The following is a 23,574-nucleotide window of genomic DNA, read 5'->3' on the forward strand; positions in this document are numbered from 1 at the left end:
CCGTGGACACAGCCGCATGCGACTGCGCAGAAAAGCCCCTCACCCGCCGCCTTCCCCTTCCAGCAGCGGTTTACGCGGGGTAGTTCCCCAGGCTAGGGTCGGTGTCGGGGGTGCAGGGCCACGACACGCCGGAAGAGGGCGTCGGCGGGCAGCACCGGGGATCGAGGATCGAGGGGACGGTGCCTCCCGCGCGCTCCAAGCTCCGCCCACACGCAGGCAGCATTTTGCCTGATTGGGCAGCGCCGCCACGCCGGCGGGGTGAGCGTCGTCGCGTCCCGGTGACGTTTCCCATGGGCGTCGGGCAGTGGCGGCGGCGTCGACAGCAGTGTTGGCTGCTGCGGGTGGGAAATGGCGGAGTACTTGGCCTCCATCTTCGGAACCGAAAAAGACAAGTGAGTTAGAGCCGCCCGCTGGGGATCCGGGCCGGAGAAGCGGGCGGGCACGGCGGCGGGCCCTGGGCAGTGGCGGGAGGCCCGGGGGGGGGGGGGGGGCTTGCATCCTTCCGGCCTTGGAAGCCGCGCGCCTCGCCGCCTCGTGGACGTTGGGGCGGGAGGGCGGGCAGGCCGGCGTTGGGCGTCCGAGCGGGCAGCGGGCTTCCGCGCGGCTGGCGCGGGCTCGCCCACCTTCTAGTCTGTCGGCTCGCCGGGCCCCGCGGCTCTCAAAAGGCGTCTCCAGTTGGCTGAAGTTGTCAACGTGAAACAGTTCCCCGCAACTTTCAGCCTCTAATGTCGTGTCGGGCAAGCTCTAGTACACATCTCGCCCGTATTTGTCGTCAGATAACTTAGGGTCCTAATTGTTGAGGTTTTAAAATACTATACTTGAAGACTCAATTCCAATATAAAGGAGGGTTTTAGCCTTTTTATTTTTAAGGTTGCATGTCTTCCTTAATCAATTTTAAATTAAAAGTTAAAATTTTAATTGACTTTGCTACCCTCGCGTGTATTGAAATTTAGACTGAAGTGAAACGTCTTAAGACATTAGAGAATAATTCTCATTTTGAAAACCTAAAAACTAAATATCTGGCGTAACCTACTCTTCGAATAAACAGTTACTATTTGGGATTTTTCAAGATTTATATGAAGATATGTTTTCCACAGTAAATCCTGAAGTTTGTCATAATGTTTTACTACCACTTTTCAAACACTTTAAATTGTTTCTGTTTTCCAGGATACAACTTATAAAATGCCTTCTTTTACACACGGTAGACGCTCCTGTGTTGTTTGGAAGAGGGGGTTATATTTTTTCCTAGCAAAGATCACAAGACAAAATCATCAGTCATAGCCACTTGGGTGTCAACCCAAAGACAGTATCTGAGGACTCAAAGCTGGACAATATTTGGGGCTTGTTCTCAATGATGGAGGGGTTGCATGCATGTAAAGGGCAATTAATGTAAAATGTATCAAATTGTGTTAAGTGCTATGGGAGAGGTGTGCACTCTGAATGCTTTGGGCTCACAGGAAAGCAATGGAGAACTTGCCTTTAAACATGGTCTTGATTGAATGGGCCAGCTCTGCTGGAAAAAGGGGCTTTTGAGTGCAGGCCAAGAACATGTATCATTAATTTCACTCTAGCTTATATTAGTATAGACCATCACTTCTGTCTCATGCAGATTTTTTGTTGTTCTGGTAAAAAAAAACCTCAGGTGGTGTCTTCACTGTTGTTACTCGACAAAACTCTTACTTCAGGGGTTATTCCAATAACCTATTCAGGCTGTATTGTAAAAACTATGGGATTAATTCAAGAAACTTGATTATTTCATGTATGTATTCATATTCTCATTTAAATGGGCATCATCAAATGAAAACCATCTCTAGAAGTGTAGGAACAAGGATTGTTCTAATTATGGAATAGTTGGATATTAAGTGTTCAGGTAGGAGTTTTGCTCATTCTGAGATTTTATTTTTTAAATAAGCTCTTCGTTTTCAGGTCACTCTGAAGAGAAAAGGTTACATACTCAAGTTAGTCTAAAGTAAGACCTATAAGTTCGCAAATATGTATAATCATTTATCTCCCCCAGTAAGTTCAGATGTTTCCAACTTGATTGCTACCGAATAATAAATCAAAGGCTAGTTGGTCTTCATGGTCCATCAGATTTCATTGAGATCCTTTTGTCTTGACTCTGGATTGGCTGTCTAAATATATGGCACGTGCTAAAATATTCAGTATACCTACAGGGTAAATGTTCCCACCTCTGCAAGTCCAAATTTGAATGGGACTCGTCTAGTAAGATTTCATAGTTCACAGATTTGCTAAGCCACCTGGCATTGCTATTACGCTGGCTGGATTGCCAGTTTTAATTTTATCTGAGTCATCCAATATTTGACCAGTGTTAAGGGAAGGCTTTGCAATAGGGACAGAGGTGCAGCTTGAGTTCCCCAATAGCTTGATAAGTATATATATTGAAACCAGAAGAATTACTTACTTCAGAACTGTTTATGGAAATTTCCTGTTGCTCTGGTATCATGGGTGAAGATACCCTGGACTTTGTTTTCTGCTTTATTTAGCTTAGGATTGCATTTCATGAGCACTGTGTGTGACGCATACCTACATTACAGCTGATTTCGGAACAGTGCCAGCTTGGCATTTTCCTCATTTATAGATGGCTCTTAAGACCCTGAGAGGTGGGGTAACTTGCCCAAGGCAGCAACTAAAAGAGTCACTATACACTGTTGCCACTATACTGTGTGTTCTCAAGAGAAGTTGTTTCTTTGTGGAAGACTAAAGAACAGATACATTTAAGTTATACTTAGTGTAAGACTTTATACTAAGACTAAACAATAATTTCATTTCTAAAATAGAGCAGCAGAACTTGAGAGTAGGGGGGATTTGAATAGGGAAAAATTGGGTTTGCATGCTCTTCATTGAAAGTTTACAGAAGGGCACATCAGAGCTAAGTAGTACTAAAGTGTTGCCAGGAAGGGGGAGGAGTGCCTGCTACCAATCAAAAACCAATGTGCCTGGAAGTAATTCGATAGCATGTATCATGTTTTTATGCTTTCTTATTTTGTTTTCCTTATTGCATGTATATCAAGTTGTGGATACATTTACATCTGTTTGGTGTCTTCCCAGGAAAATAATCCACTCTTATTCTCCCTTACAGAGTCAACTGTTCATTCTATTTCAAAATTGGTGCATGTCGTCATGGAGACAGATGCTCTCGGTTGCACAATAAACCGACCTTTAGCCAGGTTTGTTTGTTTTTCTTTTTTTATGTTTTCACGTAAATTATCAAAACTTGATGTACTTTACAGAGTCAGTTAATAATTTCCATGTATAAGCAGGTCTTTTGTTTTTCCGGGTGTTTTATTTTCCACTTGTGTTCATAAATGAATGTGTTCCTTTGTTTCAGTAAGGATGAGGCAGGTGAGCCACCCCCATGGAAGGTCTGAGAGCACTATTCCCTGTTTTTATCACTAGAGGTACCTGTTAGAAGTTTTTAGTGTGTGCATGCTAGCCATGACTGGTCCTTACCACCTTCCCTGCCCTCTAAGGGACTTGGGCATGGGAGGCACAGCCATTCCAGCACAGCATTGGCTTAGCTTCTTCCAGGCACAATGATGCAGAGTGGGATTTCTGCTCTGTGTTCTCTTTAGACCGCAGAGGCGGACGGAGCCATCCTCCAGATGAGACTGAGGTGACTCCCAGCAGACCCATCATGCCATGCCCTTGGGTTCTCCAGTCCTCCTGGGTGTGTCCCCTCTTTTAGACTCCTAGTCAAGGAAATAGCAAGTTGTATGATGGCCTAGAAACATTAAAAATGAAATTTAAGATTAGAAGATGGGCATTTAATTTTTTATAGCCAGTCTGTTCACTTGAGAAACTCCTATAATCTTGGGTTTAGGTCTGCTATGATTCAATTGAATCAAAAATTATGATTTTGTAATATTTTTGGTTAAATGAAGAAAAGGCAAGAGTTTTTACCCTGTAAGTGATCACTGATGGATTAAAGGGAGAAAACACCTCTAATGCTAACAGAAAGCTTATGCCCAGGTGTACCAGAATGTTGGAATTTGAAAGATTTGTACTAGAGTCTTTGTAGATTATGGGTTGTTGAGCTCTTTCTGACCACTCATGAAGTCTGAACTATTGGTTAGCTACCCGTGACAGCTGCCAGACTTTACTTTGAGCTCATGTTTTTCTGTCCACATGTTTAAGCATTTAGGAAAAGCAGCCAATTGGTATAAGAGAGATATTAGTATTTCCTAATTTAAGCCCATAGGAAATGTTACAGTTCAGTTTGTTTTTAGAAAAGGGTGATGGCTTCCCTTTCCCATTGTTCTTGATTACCAAGTGAATACTATTAAAAAATCTAAATAGCTTTGAACATATCTTAAGTTTTAGAATATTGGAGAATTTGCTTTAAATTTTGTTGTAAAAAAATTGTTTTAATTTTTTTAAGTGCTATGGTTTATAACTAAATCTTCACCACTAAGCCAGTGGCCAAAGATTAGGCAGTAATCAAGCATCTTAAGTGTCCACTGAGTTCTTTGATTTTGGAGGGGTATTTATAGATGTACCAAGTGTTGGGCTGAGAGAGTTACACATTTGTCTTTAAGCTACCCAGAGACACCTGGTTTTTCTGAATCATTGATTACCTCGGAATATTAATATCAAGTTAATTTGAACACTTTGGATCAAAACAAGGCAATGATTCCCTTAAAGTTTGGTGGGGTCAGATGTAGGTGTTTAACTGAGCAGCTTGTTTTGACTTGGTTGGTTGATTTTAGGTAATCTTATGGCACTGCCCCCTTTAAATGACCATTCTTTGTTAGATAGCCATTCTAGGTTACCTGAGTGAAACCTAAAATGAATTTTCCTGTTGAATAATTGGGCCCAGTATAGCTTTCCATAAAAGTCGTCACACTGGTAATTCCAGTTGAAAATACTAAGTCAGCTTTGGAAACATCCAAGGCCTGAGATAAGCTGACTCGGGGCAGTGGTCCATGGCCTGGGAAAGACTCCAGGCCCTGAGTGGAGGGTCTGGTTGTTAACATGTATGCAACCTGCTGTTGGGAGTTTTTGCAAGTGTGTTTCCCAGCAGCAGACCTTTGACTAGGGAGTGATTACACAACCCCTCCCTTTAAACGTAGCTAGAAATGGAACTGGCTGGTTCTATAAAACCACTTACAAAACTGCTTTGGACACGTGTTATTGAAATCGAACATTTATTTTTTGTGTTCTGTTGATTCAGCTTGTAAATATTTAGCTTAATTCAGTGTGAGTTTCTTTTTATACTTCTTACAGTGATGTGGACATTTAAGATTCATGTCATTTATTAGTCTACTAACTTAAACATGGTTTGTTTTTTCAGACAACTTGATTTTAAGAAGAACGGTACAATGTAAGGTTTCAAGTCTGCCTGATCCAGTTTAAAGCAGAAGGGCTAAAAGGATTTTTCCCCTTAAAGAAGGATCGGAAAAGAGCAAATGTTTTAATCTATTGTATTATGTAAACAGAGATTCCACCAAGAAAATATAAATCGGATAGGTGTCGATGACAGTTAGGAAACCCACTTTGTGTGCCTGTTTCCTATGAGACTAGAGAGCTGGATGGACTGCATACAGTTGGGTTATGCACTTGGTTCTTTAAAAATAATTTTGTATGGGGAATATATGTTGTGAAATTTTTCAACATCTTAGTGTCTGCTAGCTTGAAATATTGAAAATGCTGATGTTCTGTGTATCTTGCATTAAAACATTTTCATAATGTGGGACTGATCAAACTAGCAATTAAAATTTCTTCTTGGTTGCTGGCGGACTTGACCTAAGTCACTGCTCAAACTCTGTTTTCATAATATGATGGTTTGGGTGTACTCTTGAAGACAATTGTCTGACTTGCAGGAAACAAACAAGCAAGCGTTGAGCCATTTGCAAACAAGTTGTCTCTTTGCAATTGTCTAATATATGCACAGCAGCCAGTAGAATTCCCCTTTTTATTTTTTTTCCCCGCAGACCATCTTGATTCAAAACATCTATCGTAATCCCCAAAACAGTGCACAGACGGCTGACGGCTCACACTGTAAGTCCCACAGTTGGAGAAATTTTTTTAAAACAATGGTGTTAAAGAGCCCACTCTTAATTGAGACAAATAATGTTGGCTTCTGAGCTGCTGACATAGAGCTGTTGCAAACAGGACAAGGTGATGGAAGTCCTTGGTGTATATAGCAAGAACTTGATACTTGGCTGTGTTCAGGAGGCTGTCCTAGGGAAGGTCACTGGCCAGGTCTCTTCCCTTGATTGACATTTGTTAACAAGAGAAGATCTGTCCATGTGCCATTTGAACATTATCAGCCAGTCATTGGTCTTTACAGTGACTGAACCCCTGGCATTTATTAAGTTCTTCCTGTAAAATTAATAATCTTAGGAATATTTAGGAATCAGTAAGGTAAGTTGCCCGATAAGTGGGTTTTATTTCAACATTATGATTTTTTCCTCCAGGAAATGGAGATTTCATGATATGTAATTATTGTATTTCTCTAATACAGTAATTGTGTCATCAGTTCATATGGACACTTTTTTCTTTCTCAGTTGTCCATTAAAGTTTTTCTGAGAATGTTCTGGCAGTAGCCTACTGAGTTTGTTTGCACTCTTACCTGGCTTGGAACTTTGCAGTGGAGATGGTTTATGTGCTGTGACCAGAAATACAATACTGGCATATCATGGGATCTCTGTGCATTTCAGTGCTAGGGTGCTCCGAGACCGCCATCAGCTAAGAAAACATCTCTGCCTCGAAAGAAATAACTTGCTTTTTTTCAGCACCGAGTCTTGACTGAAACAATCGCCACAGGAGACCGGTTAAGTGTTTACATTTAAAATTTTCCATAATATAAAGTTGTTGCGTTTTGTATTTCAGACCATTGCCCTCTTGAACATTTACCGTAACCCTCAAAACTCTTCCCAGTCTGCTGACGGTTTGCGCTGTAAGTTCATACAAGTTCCTTCCCTGGTTCCCTGGGCTTGCGTGTCAGAGCTCAGCGTCCACTCCACCTGATCTGCCGCTCTAGTGTCAAGGACTGCTTCCACTAGAAGTGTCGAGAGCTTTTGTCCCACTGATCCGTGGAAACCTCTGTCAGAGATTTGAACTCTGCCCGTTTGCTTGAGAAGGAAAAGATGATTGCAGAGGGCTCCACTTGCAGTAGCTCGGAGCCGCTGCTCCTTCTCCCTTTACCTTGACCACCCTCCCAGGGAAGAGTGCCCATGGAGTTATATGGGAGCTGTGTTCCTCCCTCTGAGAGCACCAGTATTTAAATTTCTCTCACTTAAAAAAATTTGTTCTGAAATTACTTTGCAGATTTTTTTCTCATTAGAATTTTTCCCCTTAAACTCCATTTTGGAGCTCATACTTTTAATTGTGAGAGCATTGTTCTAAGAGCATTTCACAAGTGAGGGTCCTCCAGGTTTCAGTGACCCCTTCATTTCCTCAGGACCAGCCAGCCCTGCACTCACTTGGTTTTTAACCAGACTACTTTATGTAGATATCTCCAACTTCAGGAGTGAATTCACTGCATTTGGAAAATATAGGTTACTTGGTGGGGAAATAGATCTAAACCCGGTATTCATTAGACATTACCAGTTTCTTATTGTACTGGTAAACATTGTTATGACTTGTATTTACAGAGGGGTAGAGAACAGGATACATAATTAACTATCAATGGAAAGTTCAGAAAACAAAAACTGAAGTTTTAGAACTCAAACTATAGGATCAAATGTAGTCACCTTTAGATAAATTAAAAGGAACATTCTGGATTCCTGTTCAAATCAAGGAGTCTGAACCACAGGGTGTGTGCCTCTTACCAGTTTATTTGAAAGCTGGAAACATTAATAGAAGACACTATCAGAGGTAACCTGGTAGCACAGACCTAAATCCAATGTGGCCTTGGCCCAGAACCCCTCAGTTTATGGGTGACCTGCACTGGGTGGGATGGTCCTAGAAGCCACCACCCACTCTTTCAGGCCCCACACTGGAGGTCTCCTGGTTATATTCCTGCACATGCAGGAGCACCCGTGTCTGCATGACAGGACTGTCTTCTCAGTTTTCCTGCCCAGACAGTTACCGTTTTTAGTTGCTTATACTGACCTGATAGTGAAGAAGTCTTTCCCCAGATCTGATGGTAGCATGATTGACTTGGTAGCCGTTGGTTTAAAATACCTGGTTTTTTGTTTTGTTCTTGTTTTAAGAAGTAAGATCAATTAGACGGAGGGAAATGTTTATATGTGGATTTAATTAAAATTGAATGAAAAGTAAATGGAGTAACAACAACTCTTAATTCTTTTCCCTGCTTGTTTACTTGGGAACTGTGGGTTCTATATTGGCAAAAGAATGTTGTGTTAGTTCTCTTGGTGTCTTTATTTGCGATTCACAGTGGTCTTGTTCTGCATGTGCTACAAAATAGAAGTTTAGCTATAGCAAATTTTCTAGTTCTGGAGTCCAGATTGTACAAAGTAAATGAAATTCTGATTCTGCAATTTAAAAGGAAAATCAATTTAAGTTGATAAACTGAAATATTTGGCATCAGACCCTTCCACTGAAATTTCAGTCAAGTGAGTTCATCGGTTTTCCTAAAATTAATGGTTCTTTTGAACATACCCTTTCATTCATAGAAAAATAAACGTTTTGTTCTTGGGTTAAACTTAATCCCAGTTTAAGAATGTTTCTATAAGAAAACTGGGTATTTTTCAGTTTGTATTACTTAAAATATATTGAGTCATATAAATTACTTTTTAGTTGTTAGTTTTTAATCACTTATCTCTGCCATTCAGGTCATTTTGATTGACTCAATAATTTTAAGCAGAGTATAGAAAATATAGTATGCCCGCTTTCAAGCATTTTCAAATACAAGCTTTCCTAAAGTTACTGAAATGTGATGCTCAGTGATTGAACTGGTATTAGAACCACACCAGACTCAATTGTCAGAACTGCTCAGACTTTGAACATGTTCAGAATTTTTTCTTCATTCTCACTTTGCTTGATGTGGGGAAGGAAGTGAGTTGTGACCTGCCCTGTGGAATGGGTTTGCCTGCCTATCTCCTCTGTTTAGAATTTGGTCTCTACTCAGGGAGGAGATATATTCCTGATGGCCTTCCAGTTGGGATGGGCCATCAAGAGTAGGAGTTGTTGCCTGTGTTCAATGTGTTTGGGTTCTAAAGTGGGCTGGATTCCATAAATTCAAAAGTAACTAAAATGTAGGGTGGTTAAGTATTAGAAAATAAACTTAAATCACTCTCAGAATCAAAGATTAAAGTTCTTATCCTTAAAGATAAAAAGGTTTTCAGCACAGTTAGGAAAGTGCTGAAGGCAGCAGTCTGGATAGAGAGCCCTGTACCACGGCTTAGGAGCCTGGCCTGTCAGCTAGCAAGTGAAGACTCAGCTGGCCCAGCCTAGAAGCCTCTCAGTTTCCTGGACTCACTGGTCCAGCCATCTGGAACGTCAATTTATTGACATGCCAGCTTTGTGACTTCTCAGATTTAGGTTAGGAGAACTCTAAAATTTGGCAGAGGACATGGTAATGGACATAGAATATAAATCTGCAAAAGCCATCCACAGAATGAACATGATTTCACTTAGTGCATATGATTTATGAAGAAGAATAAACAAGGAAAGTAATCAAAGTATTGTAACTTTCCCTTTTACTCAAAGAGCATTCAAAATATTTTAATTAAACTTGGTAACTCTCCTGAGTATATGGTCATTTGGGTTTTAATTGCATCAGAAAGAATTTTACAGCATTCTGTGTGGCTGATAATCTGTGAAAGAAATGAGTCAGGAATGTAAGCTTTTAATCACTTACCCTGATTCAGTATTCATTTTAACCTAATAAAGGAGAAAAAAGTGATTACGTAGCCTCTTTTAAATCTTAAGAAATTTTTCATTGAAAATTTTTTGAGAGTCAACTCTTTTCTTAAACTTTCTGGAAATGTGGCCCTTTGATGCTGATTAAAACTTGTTGTGATTCTATTAGCCAGAATGGAGACTCCTGGGGCATTTAAAAGTCTTGCCACGCTTTAAGATTTTAACAATTGGCTGTGTGACACAGTCTCGTCAGTGCTCCAGTAGGACACAGCTCTGTCGGGTTCTCTCTCTAGATAATCTGATGTGTGTCACTGTAGCAGATTATTTAAGCACAAGTGTTCTCAATCACAGTCCCTGATCTAACCAGCAAGATTTCTGTTGTTTACAGGTGCTGTGAGTGATGTCGAGATGCAGGAACACTATGATGAGTTTTTTGAGGTGAGATATTATTTGGAACTTTTAGACCTGTTCATCCTTTTTATCAGTTTGGGGGCATTAAAACTTTTCTCCATTAGTAAAAATAGTTAAACATGAGTTGTGTTCAATTAGTCGTTTATCTTTAATGTATAATGACCTTTAACATTGTCTTCCAGGAGGTTTTTACAGAGATGGAGGAGAAGTATGGTGAGGTTGAAGAGATGAACGTCTGTGATAACCTTGGAGACCACCTCGTAGGAAATGTGTACGTGAAGGTAGGTGGAAGGGGACGTGTGGGGGCTGTCTCCTGGCAGCTGTGGGTGAGGAATAAGGAAAGCTCACTTTACTGTTTTAACTGTGAACCTTAGAGTGCTGAATGTTTGGTACTGCTGGTGAATTTGCATGCACATACAGGAGCAGCCCTCCCTTTAGTGTCAGACACCTTCGTAGCTGTTGGTTAGAGGCTGTTAAAACTGTGGAGAAGTTGGTTGATATGTTTGGTTTCTTTTTTTTTAACAAAACTTTCATCGCCTACACGGATCATTACATTCGCTCTATTAACCAATTGAATTGGAAAACCAAGACAATTACTTTACCTGCATGAGCACTCAGCACGCATTTGGGTTAGTAAATGGAAACGTGATATTAAAGTGTGGTGGCGCCAAGCATTTTTGTTATGTCTTCAGTTTCGCCGTGAAGAAGATGCAGAGAAAGCTGTGATTGACTTGAACAACCGCTGGTTCAACGGGCAGCCCATCCATGCTGAGCTCTCCCCCGTGACCGACTTCCGGGAAGCCTGCTGCCGCCAGTATGAAATGGGGTAGGTGTGGACAGCCTGCCTGCCAGGGAGGTGGAGGATGGGTGTGCATGCACAGCGTGCACATGGGCAATGTGACGGGTGTCCTCTTCTCCCTCTGCCACGCAGAGAGTGTACACGAGGCGGCTTCTGCAACTTCATGCATCTGAAGCCCATTTCCAGAGAGCTACGACGGGAGCTGTATGGGCGCCGGCGCAAGAAGTGAGTACTTCACCATGTCCATTATGTCACTTAGCTTTAGGGTTTTCGTGTTGAGGGGGTTCCCAAAATTTTTTTTAAGTAAAGCTTGGCCTAAGTGTCATTACTGTTTAAAAGGCATTGCTTAGAATGTAGTACAGTGGTACCTTGAGATACAAACAGACCAACATACTAATTTTTTAAGATACAAGCTGCGACTCAGTGCATATTTTTGTTCGAGATCCGAGCAAAATTCCGAGATATGAGTCGTGATTCAGGAAGCTGCCGCTAGTTGGCACGTTGGCGCACGGGGTCCAGTATCGGCAGTTTGATATATGAGTTGACTGACTTACGAGCTTGGTTACAGAATGAATTAAATTCGTACCTCAAGACCTGTGGTGGTGCAGTGGATAAAGCGTCGACCTGGAAATGCTGAGGTTGCCGGTTCAAAACCCTGGGCTTGCCTGGTCAAGGCACATATGGGAGTTGATGCTTCCTGCTCCTCCCCCCTTCTCTCTCTCTCTCTCTCTCTCTCCTCTCTCTCCTTTCTAAAATGAATAAAAAATTTAAAAAAAAAATCATATCTCAAGGTACCACTGTATGCATTTTAAAATACTGAAATATACTCTTGGAAGCATATCCTGCGTACACATTTTTCTACTTAAGTAGAGATGAAATCTTGGGAACTAACCAAGGAAATGGTCGGTGGGAAACGATTAAAATTCATTCCCATGTGTGTATTTTACTATGTGGTTGAATGTCATAACCTCCTTCATATGTTGCATATCTCCACTGAGGTGTTTGGTTTCTGTGGGTTTTGTAGGTCTCTTATCTTAGCGCTGCCCTTGCAGACCACTGGCAGAATCAAGCAGTCATCTCTCCCTAATCCTGATGTTTAAGTGCAGGCAGTCATGTCAGAAAACAGCCCAAATGTCAGGGGTATAGTGAGTCACTGTTCCTACTGATAGTGAGCTCTGACCCCAGAGGGATTCTCTCCCGTGTCCTGTGAAACTTTAGGAAATGCAGCTATTGTTTGTGATTCTGTCCTCTTGTGAACAAAAATAAGCATAGGAGAAACATCCCTCATCTCAGCCAGAAGTCATACCTGTTAGTTTTAGATGCCCTTTTTTTTTTTTTTTTTTGAAACTCCTTAACATCTAAAAGTAGGATTCATCCTGTAGCTGCAGCTTACGTTTACATTGGAAGTATTTCTTACTATTAATGTTCAGTTCAGTGGGTACAGTGTTTGAAAATGTTAGTCACTGTGGTTTTATGTTGCATGTTTTCATTTTTTTTCTTTTCCTTGGTTGCAGGCATCGATCGAGGTCCCGGTCCCGGGAGCGTCGCTCTCGGTCTAGAGACCGTGGTCGTGGTGGCGGTGGCGGTGGTGGAGGAGGTGGTGGGGGACGGGAGCGTGATAGGAGGCGGTCAAGAGATCGTGAGAGATCTGGGCGATTCTGAGCCAGGCTATTTTTACCGTATGTGTCTGCTAGAAAGTGTTGTAGTTGATTGACCAAACCAGTTCATAATGGGAATTTTTTTTAAAAAAAACAATTAAAAAAACAAAGATGGGTTTCTGAATAAAATTTGTAGTGATATAGTATTCTTCGTGTAATTTTTTTCTTATGGAAAGTTCACTTTAAGTCTCTCTTCCTTTACTGACTTGCACATTATTAGCCCTGTAGTGAAGATTAATGTCCATCAGTCACTTTGGGTAGAAATGAAACCATATCTTTAAACTTAAGTTCTAAAATAAAACACCTACCACTTGAGACTTGAGGTAAAAGTCACATAGGAAAAAGTCAAGTCTTGTTATCTACATACTAACACGTAATCCCGAATTTCTTTTCTGAGACTGAGTGGACTGGTGTGGAAATCCTCTGGGGTTCGTTGACTAATAGTAAATAAATGCTTTAGACTACTGGAGTTTATAGGGAAGCTAATCTTGGATGAAATGCAGTATTGCCTGTTTCTTCTTTACTCATGAGTTTTGTAATGTTGCTTTGAGAGCCACCTTGCACTCCTGAAACGTGGGTGTACGCAAAACATGAAGACGTTCCATGCAGCCCAAGAGCCAGCAGCCTTGTCAGAGGGCTAGCCTAGGTTCATGGGACCCACGTTGCACATCCGCATTTCTGCACAATTTTGGCATGTGTGTGTGTGCCAAAAGTGAGCAAAATGAGGTAAATGCCTCGTTAGCACTTAGAATAGTTCCGGTGGCATTTCAAGACAAAAAAGCAAGGCCTCTCCCTTTGAGAAATGGGTGCTCATATAGGAGAGGCAGTTCAGAAGACCAGTAATGCTGAGAAACTCCCTTACGTCCAAGCAGGCAACTTGGGAACGGCTGGCGTCCATCTAGGCAGGTGGGGTTCAGAAGCCCTGAAGGCTTTAGAAAGTGGCCAGATGAGTTAGATCGTGGAGTTTGAATTCCCTTGCTGATCCAACTACAGGCAGAGGGAATTGTAGCAGACATGGAACAAAGCAGAAAGAAAGGACCTCGTGGGATAGAGCTCTTTTTCCCAGTTAATCCATGTGACCTTTTGAGAACTAGGAGGAAGAAACAGCTTTGGGAATAGCAAGTCAGTAGACCAGGCTGTTCCCAGTGTTGTAACAGGAAGTGCAATGAAGGAGTTTCAACAATTATTAAGGATGTATTGACTGTAATTAGAAGTGTTCACACAGTGAGGTATCCCCTTCACACTGGTCAGAATGGCTGTTATCAAAAAAAGTATATGGCCTGACCTGTGGTGGCGCAGTGGATAAAACGTCGACCTGGAAATGCTCAGGTCGTCAGTTCGAAACCCTGGGCTTGCCTGGTCAAGGCACATATGGGAGTTGATGCTTCCAGCTCCTCCCCCTTCTCCCTCTCCCTCTCCCCCTCTCCCTCTCCCTCTCCCTCTCCCTCCTCTCAAAATGAATTTAAAAAAAAAAGTATGTGAAGAAAAGGGAACCCTTGTGTACTGTTGGAATTGTAAAACTCTCAAGAATTTTCTCAAAAATAGTAAAAATAGAGATACCATATAACCCAACAATAATACTTCTGAGGATTTGTCCGTAGAAAATGAAAACACTAGTTTGGAAAGATGTGTGCACACCCCTGTGTTTATTGTAGCATTATTTACATTGTCCAAAATACAGAAGCAACCTAGGTGTTTATGGATAGATGAATGAATACAATATGTATGTAGGGGCAGTTAATGGAATATTGCTCGGCCATAAAAAAGGAATAAAATTTTTCAATTTAAGACATGGATAGCCTGCCTGACCAGGCGGTGGCGCAGTGGATAGAGCATTGGACTGGGTTGCAGAAGGACCCAGGTTCGAGACCCTGAGGTCGCCAGCTTGAGTGTGGGCTCATCTGGTTTGAGCAAAGCTCACCAGCTTGGACCCAAGGTCGCTGGCTCCAGCAAGGGGTTGCTTGGTCTGCTGAAGGCCCATGGTCAAGGCACATATGAGAAAGCAATCAATGAACAATTAAGGTGTTGCAACGCGCAATGAAAAACTAATGATGGATGCTTCTCATCTCTCCTTTCCTGTCTGTCTGTCCCTGTCTATCCCTCTCTCTCTCTGTCTTTGTAAAAAATAAATAAAATTTTAAAAAAAATTTCCTTCCTTTAAAAAAAAAAAGACATGGATAGCCTGACCTGTGGTGGCACAGTGGATAAAGCGTCGACCTGGAAACGCTGAGGTCGCCGGTTCAAAACCCTGGGCTTGCCTGGTCAAGGCACATATGGGAGTTGATGCTTCCTGCTCCTCCCCCCTTTTCTCTCTCTCCCCCCCCCTTAATGAATAAATAAAATCTTAAAAAAAAAAAAGACATGGATAGACCTAGAGGAGGGTATTATGCTAAGTAAAATAAGTCTGGGGAAAGGCAAATACCATGTGGTTTTACTTATATACAGGATCTAAAAAAATGTGAATAAACAGAAACATGCATAGATACAGAGAACAAACAGATGGTTGCCGGGAGGCGGAGGCTGGGTGAAATTAAAAAGAAAAAGATGAGATCAGTTTTATACAAATTCATTTGAGATGCATGTGAAAATCTAGCTTATAGAGATGTTAGATTATAAGAGTAATACATTCACAGTATTTACTGAAAAAAAGTAAGTGGACAACACAGTCCAAGCCCATGTTCAAGGGCCTACTGTACTTAACACGTAAGTCAGGTTTAACAAGCTATACGGCGAGCATCCTAGTGAGTACTGCGCAACAAAGGGCTGCCACCAGCTCCCAGGCCAGCAATTCCACCAAGAAGCTCCTGCTTTCCTGCAGGAAACCAGGCTCAGCTTCTGTGATCATTTTATTTCACTTTGGTTTTATTAAGATCTACATAGACTTCACTAAAATTGAGTTTTGCCTGTGTTTGAATCTTATGTAAATGGAATCTGTGTTATTTTATCTTTCTGCCCAGCTTTTTGCAACATTCGGTAGGTGGTTGGACACAGCTGATGTGAAATTTGCGCTTGAGGTACAGCGGTGTGATCAGAACAGAATCGCACCAGGCTGTCTGTGGCAATGCAGCTGACACCTGGTGGCTCTTTGGCTCAGGGTGGCGGGGGTGAGGAGGGGGGTGGCTGCTGGAGGGAGCCTTGCCTGCCTATGGGCACATAAGAGAGGAACTCCTCACTGGCTTCATGCCTCTAATCACAAGGAAGTGTGAATTTCCTGCCGCACTTGACTGGTCAAAGGAAATCACAGGGCCACCTAGGACTGTGGTCAGAGGGGACCAGAAGGAGGGGTTCTGGGATACTGAGTGTCAGCAGCATCTCCCATAGTGCGTTCAAAGTACAGTTCACCAGAAAGGGACATCTTAAAGGGCCTGACCAGTGGGAGAGCCCCCTTGGCTGGATGACAGGCCCCTTATGTCTTCCATGATGCTTTGTCTCACTGCCCGGGGAGCTGTGCAGGAGATCAGATGAGAACAAAGCCAGTGATCTAGAACTGCTAGATTTGGGAAAATAGAACTCCCCTCTCATGTCAAATTCCTGAGACAGACACGGTCCTGTCTCTGAAGCTCAAAGTCTCTTTCCCCTCCACTTCTTATGTAATGGAAGCTTCTCAACCAAACAAGTCCTGAATCTAACCAGGTGGCTGCCTTCCCTTGCACCTGTTCAGGAACAGCAGGACAGGCCTGAAAATACAGCCACTAAAGTCCACGTGGCTCATGAGGAGAGGTCCCCTGCCCAGATTTCTGTCAGCCAGCAGGTGGGGTTACACATTCAGTGCCTGTCCTTGATGGTGGGTTTTGTCTGGCTGGATGACTCATGCAGATGGCACAGCATGGCTGTGAAGGAGGGGACCTACCCCCTACCCTTTTTCACCCTTTGGGACTTACTGTTAGCGTGAGTGTAAGAGCTCTCACTCTACAATGCGGCCCCCACCCGAGGACAGACTGCAATCTTTTGCTTAGAAGATGCCCCAGGTGCACTTGGCTCACCCACAGCTGAAGTGTCCTTGGGAAACAGGTTCAAACCTTACACAGAACCTTAGGAAACCCCACCTGACTTGGGCAACAAATACTCAGGCACCTGCTTCAAATCTCAGGTCTTTTTTTTTTAACAAGTAGAATCGCATGAAATTGACATTTTTTTGCAGGTCACAGAAAACCAAAAATCAGCAATTTCACATGATTCGATCTAAAATAGCCCAGGATTGGGCTGACTGCCATTGCAGGAGAGGCAAGAAATTCAGTGGGGAGAAGCAGAGGTGGCAGTCTAACCCTGGGTCTGAGTCCGGGCTCTGTTGCTCACTAGCTGCAGGCTTGCCCTCTCTAAGCCTTGTCCTCTGTAAAGTGATTAAATAGCACCCACTCCTTTGATTGTTAGGAGACTGCATTTGGTAATGCAAGTAAAGTTTTCCGAACAGTGCCTGATGTGTGCATAGTAAGCTCAGTAACGGTTGTTAGTGGTAATAGCATTTGTAACTGAAGGTAGTTATGGGTGGTGGGGAGGACAGCATAGGTATAAGTGGCCATCCTAACAGTCTTGTTTTATATAAAGAATAGTTTACAGATGGTGTCAAAAGTTATTGAATTATTGAATACAACACTTGTACTCTGGAAGTGACAAATGTTGGAAAAAGTAAAGTAGATCTAAATAAATAGACATTCCAAGTTCATAGACTGGAAGTCTTACTCCCAAGTCCAAAAGAATAATATATTTAAGAATAATTTAACCAAGGAAGTACAAGACTTATACACTGAAAATTATAAAACACTGCTAATGGAATTAATTCCTGCATAATGGAATGACTTGCCAAGTCCACAGGTTGGAAGATGTAACAACATTAAGAGGGCAATTCTCCCCCAAAGTAGTCTGCAGATTCCACACAACCACTACCACAATCCTAGCAGCCCTTCTGCAGAGATAGAAAAGCTGACCCTAAAGTTTATATGGGATTGCAGGGGACCCTAAACAGCCCAGACTACCTTGAAAAAGGAGAAGAAAGTCAGAAGACTTCACTTCCTGATTTCAAAACTCATCACAAACTTAATAAAAACGTCACTGGCACAGACAGGCATATAGATTCATGAAATAGAATTGGGGGTCCATGCCCTGACTTGAGGAGCTCAGCTGGTTAGAGTATTGTCCTGACATACTAAGGTTGCAGGTTCAATCCCTGGTCAGAGCACATATAAGAATCAACCAGTGTTGGCATGAATAAGTGGAAAAACAAATATTTCTCTCCCCCCTTCTCTCTCTTTAAATAATAAAATTTTTATTTATTTTTTTTTTTGGTGTGTGTGTGTGTATGTGTGACAGAGACAGAGGGATAGGGACAGACAGACAGGGAGAGAGATGAGAAGCATCAATTCTTCATTGCGGCACCTTAGTTGTTCATTGATTGCTTTCTCATATGTGCCTTGACCCCGGGGGGCTACAGCAGAGCCAGTGACCTTGGGCTCAACTGATGAACCTTGCTTAAACCAGATGAGCCTGTGCTCATGTCATTGATCTCGGGGCTTCGAACCTGGGTCCTCTGTGTCCCAGTCCAACACTCTATCCACTGCACTACCACCTGGTCAGGTTAAAAAAAATTTTAAGGAATTGAGGGTCCAGAAGTTTTTATGTCAATGGTCAGTTGCTTTTTGACAAGGAAGTCAAACTAGTCAATAGGAAATAATAGTGTCTTTACCTCATGGTTCCAGGACAGCTAGTTAAATATATGCAAAAGAATGAAGTGTGATTCTTACCTCATACCATATCAAAACAGTAGCTCAAAAGGAATCAAAAAGTGCCTGACCAGGCAGTGGCGCAGTGAATAGAGCATCAGACTGGGACGCAGAGGACCCAAGTTTGAAACCCTAAGGTCACCAGCTTGAGCGCGGTCTCATCTGGTTTGAGCAAGGCTCACCAGCTTGAGCCCAAGGTTGCTGGCTCGAGCAACGGGTCACTTGGTCTGCTGTAGCCACCCCCCTCCCCATCAAGGCACATATAAGAAAGCAACCGATGAACAACTAAGGAGCCACAACGAAGAATTGATGTTTCTCATCTCCCTTCCTGTCTGTCCCTCTCTCTGACTGTCTCTGTCACTACAAAAATAAACAAACCTGAAAGGTGGTTTTTTTCTTGCATCGAAGACACTATCAAGAAAGTTAAAAGAGCCTGACCAGGTGGTGGCGCAGTGGATAGAGCGTCAGACTGGGATGCGGAAGGACCCAGGTTCGAGACCCCGAGGTCGCCAGCTTGAGCGTGGGCTCATCTGGCTTGAGCAAAGAGCTCACCAGCTTAGACCCAAGGTCGCTGGCTCCAGCAGGGGGTTACTCGGTCTGCTGAAGGCCCGCGGTTAAGGCACATGTGAGAAAGCAATCAATGAACAACTAAGAAGTCGCAATGCGCAACGAGAAACTGATGATTGATGCTTCTCATCTCTCTCCATTCCTGTCTGTCTGTCCCTGTCTATCTCTGCCTCTGTAAAAAAAAAGAAAGAAAGAAAGAAAGTGAAAAGACACACCAAGATATTTTCACATCATAATTCTGATAAGGGTCCAGTGTCCAGAATATATAAGGGATAATTCCAATTCAACGAAAGGACAACAACCCAATTTAAAAATGGCCAAAGGATCTGAATTACCATTTCTCCAAAGAAGATACACAAAAGACAGGCAAGCTCGTGAAAAACACTCAGCAGCTTTTGTCATCAGGGAAACGCAGTCAAAACCACAATCAGGTCCCACTTTACACCCACGAGGATGGCCATGAGCCAAACAAGTAAGAACAAGCGTGGGTGAGTATTGGACGACTCAGAGTGCTCCTGCATTCCTGGAGGGAATGTAAAGGGTGCAGCTGCTGTGGAAAATGGTCTGGCAGCTGCTACCAAGGTTAAACATAGAATCACTATGTGACCTGGCAGTTCTATTCCTCGTGTAGACCCAAGAGAAATGGAAACATATGTCCACACAAAAACATGTACGTAGTGTTCATTCATAGCAGCATCACCATAACAGCCAAAAAGTGGAAATAGCATAAATGTTCATCCACTGATGAATGGGCAATAAAATGTGTATTTCACACAATAACATTTTACTTGACAATAAAAAGAGGGGAGTACTGATACTTGTTACAACAGGAATGGACTTGAACATGCCAAGTAAAGGCTACAAGTCTGAAATCAAGGCAGGGCCCTGCTCCCCCTGAGCACTGAGGGGTGCGGGGTCCTTTCTGGCTCTTTAGCTTCCTAGTAGGTGCCACATCCTTGTCTTGTGCAAGCATGACTCCAATCTCTGCCTCTGGTCACACAGGCTTCTCTGTGTCTGTGTCCAAATTCCCTTCTAATAGTAAGGACACCAGTATGACTTCATCTTAAACTGATTATATCCTCAAAGACCCTAATATCCTCAAAGTTCCAAATAGGGTCACATTCACAGAGGCCAGGAGTTAGAAAAATTTTAATATTTGGGAATCTGGGTGGGTATCTGTGGGAATTCTTTCTCACTTTTGTGACAGTCTGAAATTATGCCAAGATAAAATAATGCAGAACATGATCGAAAACTACCCTCAAAAGCCCTGGCCAGGTAGCTCAGTTGGTTGAAACATCATCTCCATTGGGCCAGGGTGTGGGTTAGGGCTGGTTGAGACACGTGAGGAGCAGATCAGCAGGTCTGTGTTTGTTTTCTCTTTCTCTCTCCTTCTCTCTGTCTCTCTCTCTCCCTCCCTCCCTCCCTTCCTTTCTCTCTAAAATCAATAAAATAAAAACATCAGTAAATTAAAACACTACTCCCAACGGCCCTGTGTCATTGAGTCTGGAGTCCAGATCCTGGCCCTGCCTCCCCTCCTCCCCTCCTAATCACTCCTGATCCTCAAGGCAGCCACACTGAACTTGCCAGGTTCCTCTGACACCCTGAGCTGGCTGCTGCCTAGGCATTTGCAATGGCTGTTTCAGGCCAGAACACTCCTCCCCCAGAATAAGATGTGGCTCCTCAGGTCGCCATTCCAGGTCACCTGTCAGAGAGACTTTTCCTGAACTAAGACTAGCTTCCCTTCCCATCTCATCCTCATATTTCTGGCTTTATTGTTCTTCATACAAGTTCTCACTAGTGACATTTCATTTTAACGCTGTCTGGTTGAGCCCCTTCTAGATCAGTGCTTTTCAACATTTTTCATTTCCTGCACACATAAACTAGTTTCTAAAATTCTTAGAATATTTTGAGGCACACCAAAATATATATTTTTGCCAATCTGACAAAAAATATAGTTTTGATTCACACTAAAAAAAGTAATTACTCTTTTTGCTCCGAAGTGACTCTTTGTTTTTATTTTATTTATTTTTAGAGGGAGGGGACGGAAGAGAGAAAGAGAGAACCATTGACTTGCTGGGTTTTTTGTTCCACTTATATTCATGCTGTCGTTGATTGTTTTTCGTATGTGCCCCGAATGGTGATTGAGCCCACAGCCTCAGCATGTTGGGATGACACTCAAAAGCCAGGGCCAGTGACTTTTTATTTTTTTTATTATTTATTTATTTTTTTTTTTTTACCATCATACAAAAAAAAATTTTATTTTGGGAAAGTGATTCCTAATTTATGAAAAGTTTTACTGTCAGAAGTAAGATCACAACACAAGCTAATTCAATCTTTTTTTTTTTTTTTTTTGCCTCCTGGGAATTTTTTGTTTATTAGCTTTCTTGTCTATTCTAAATTCCCATTATGGAAAATTTCAAACTCACAAAAGTAGAGAAAATGACAGTATGAACCCCCAGGCACCTATCGCCCCACAACAACAATTATCAACATTATGCCATTCTTATTTCATCTACCCTCCCCCACCCCTCCCCACACACACACTTTTATTTTTTTGGCTGACGCATTTTAAAGAAAATCCCAAGCACAATCATTTCACCGGTAAATATCTATACTTCGGTATATACCTCCAACAGATTTTTTTTTTTTTTTTTTTTTTTTTTGTATTTTTCTGAAGCTGGAAACGAGGAGAGACAGTCGGACAGACTCCCGCATGCGCCCGACCGGGATCCACCTGGCACGCCCACCAGGGGGCGACACTCTGCCCACCAGGGGGCGATGCTCTGCCCCTCCAGGGCATTACTCTGTCACAACCAGAGCCACTCTAGCGCCTGGGACAGAGGCCAAGGAGCCATCCCCAGCGCCTGGGCCATTTTTGCTCCAATGGAGCCTCGGCTGCGGGAGGGTAAGAGAGAGACAGAGAGGAAGGAGAGGGGGAGGGGTGGAGAAGCAGATGGGTACTTCTCCTGTGTGCCCTGGCTGGGAATCGAACCTGGGACTTCTGCATGCCAGGCCGACACTCTACCACTGAGCCAACTGGCCAGGGCCAAGCTAATTCAATCTTAAAGGCTGGCATGCTGAGCAAGGAATGTTCTTATTCTTTGTAGAAGCTCCTTTTTTTTTTTTTTTTTTTGTATTTTTCTGAAGCTGGAAACAGGGAGAGACAGTCAGACAGACTCCCACATGCGCCCGACAGGGATCCACCCGGCACGCCCACCAGGGGAGACGCTCTGCCCACCAGGGGGTGATGCTCTGCCCCTCTGGGGCGAGGCTCTGCCGACCAGAGCCACTCTAGCGCCTGGGGCACAGGCCAAGGAGCCATCCCCAGCGCCCAGGTCATCTTTGCTCCAATGGAGCCTTGGCTGCAGGAGGGGAAGAGAGAGACAGAGAGGAAGGGGGGGGGGTGGAGAAGCAAATGGGCGCTTCTCCTGTGTGCCCTGGTCGGGAATCGAACCCGGGCCCCCACACGCCAGGCCGACGCTCTACCGCTGAGCCAACCGGCCAGGGCCTAGAAGCTCCTTCTTTACACTGTCAGGTACCAGGGCTCTGCCTTTTGGTGTGATTTCAGCCACCAAGTCATCAACAGTAACATGTTCTAGTCCTTTTTCTTTACCTCTTTACAGTGTGCCTTCAATTGATCCTTCCAGCCACATTCAATTAATTTAGCTCTCAGCAACTCTTTGAGGCGTTCTCTTTCTCCAGTTTCTATCAACTTTTGGTTAATCGCTGCTCTCATCTGCGCATCTTTGTTCATCTTGCTAACCACTCCTTGGCTGCCCGGACTTAGACCCTCAGTAGCTCAGGCGCCTAAGCACACAGAAAGCTAGAACACGCATTTCGCCAGTGACTTTTTAAAGAATCAGGTGCCTATATTTGTATATAAGGACTTCTGGTACTGAGAATTAACCAACCAGATGCAACTTTATTATTCAACTTGACCAATAAAATGCAGCTCTAGTATACATGACATATATATTTATGGTTCAAGACAGGGCATTTACACCTGACAGCTACTATGTTGACTGTGGTTTTCTTTGGGGTTTTTTGGTTGGTTGGTTGTTTTTTGTTTTGGGGTTGTTGTGTTGTTGTTTTGTCACTCTAAGGGAAAAGAGGTTAGTACCCCTGATTAAATAGTCAAGTATTGATGTTTTAAAAATTCTGGTGTTTGCCACAGCACAAAGGTTGAAAATCGTTGCCCTAGCTACATAGAAACACCGCAAGGGCAGAGACCCCTGTTCCTGAGTTGGGCTTTATTTCCAGGGCCTAGAACAGATGTGGGCAGGTGACAGGGACTTGCTCAATAATTGCAGATTGAGCCCAGGCATAAAGTGCTCAGCAGAGTGACTCCATGTGCCCACCTGTGTCCAATCCTGGTGGCACTGTCCCTGACTAGTGAGGTGCTGAGAGATTCAGGGTGGAGGGTTTTCCATTCAGCCCTGGGGACTCCAGAGCACACACGTTTGGAATATTGTTATTAGGTGTGTCCTCCTGGTGCCCCCCAATCCCCTCCTGGTCGGCAGCCCCAGCATCCATTGATGGGGACTGCCTGCATGACATCTGTTTTAAGAGGCTTTTGTGACTTTTGACCAATTTTCAGTGAGCTCAGGTTCCTTCCCTGCCACAGACCAACGTG

The 23,574-nt window shown here is 43.1% G+C and overlaps 1 protein-coding gene across 3 annotated transcripts; it reads left to right on the forward strand.

Annotated features, from left to right (window-relative positions):
• Window positions 1–260: 260 nt before the first annotated feature.
• Window positions 261–12,803, forward strand: U2AF1 (U2 small nuclear RNA auxiliary factor 1). 3 transcript variants are annotated; one of them, XM_066259274.1, is made up of 8 exons: window positions 261–392; window positions 3,101–3,188; window positions 5,952–6,018; window positions 10,178–10,227; window positions 10,383–10,481; window positions 10,893–11,026; window positions 11,132–11,224; window positions 12,514–12,803. In XM_066259274.1, the coding sequence occupies exons 1-8, from the start codon at window positions 349–351 to the stop codon at window positions 12,659–12,661; spliced, it is 723 nt and encodes a 240-aa protein (XP_066115371.1). In that variant the 5' UTR covers window positions 261–348; the 3' UTR covers window positions 12,662–12,803. The 3 variants fall into 3 exon arrangements, with proteins under 3 accessions (XP_066115371.1, XP_066115370.1, XP_066115372.1); XM_066259273.1 differs by lacking the exon at window positions 5,952–6,018 and adding an exon at window positions 6,853–6,919; XM_066259275.1 differs by lacking the exons at window positions 261–392; window positions 3,101–3,188 and adding an exon at window positions 6,853–6,919 and having other exon boundaries at window positions 5,997–6,018.
• Window positions 12,804–23,574: the final 10,771 nt, after the last annotated feature.

This window comes from Saccopteryx bilineata, chromosome 2 (genome assembly GCF_036850765.1).
Source record: "Saccopteryx bilineata isolate mSacBil1 chromosome 2, mSacBil1_pri_phased_curated, whole genome shotgun sequence".
NCBI lineage: Eukaryota > Metazoa > Chordata > Mammalia > Chiroptera > Emballonuridae > Saccopteryx > Saccopteryx bilineata.

Coding starts and splice junctions, on each gene's coding strand:
- U2AF1 (XM_066259274.1), top strand. CDS start 349: ATGGCGGAGTACTTGGCCTCCATCTTCGGAACCGAAAAAGACAA. Junction 10,228..10,382: donor ACTATGATGAGTTTTTTGAG/GTGAGATATTAT, acceptor ATTGTCTTCCAG/GAGGTTTTTACAGAGATGGA. Junction 10,482..10,892: donor TAGGAAATGTGTACGTGAAG/GTAGGTGGAAGG, acceptor TTATGTCTTCAG/TTTCGCCGTGAAGAAGATGC.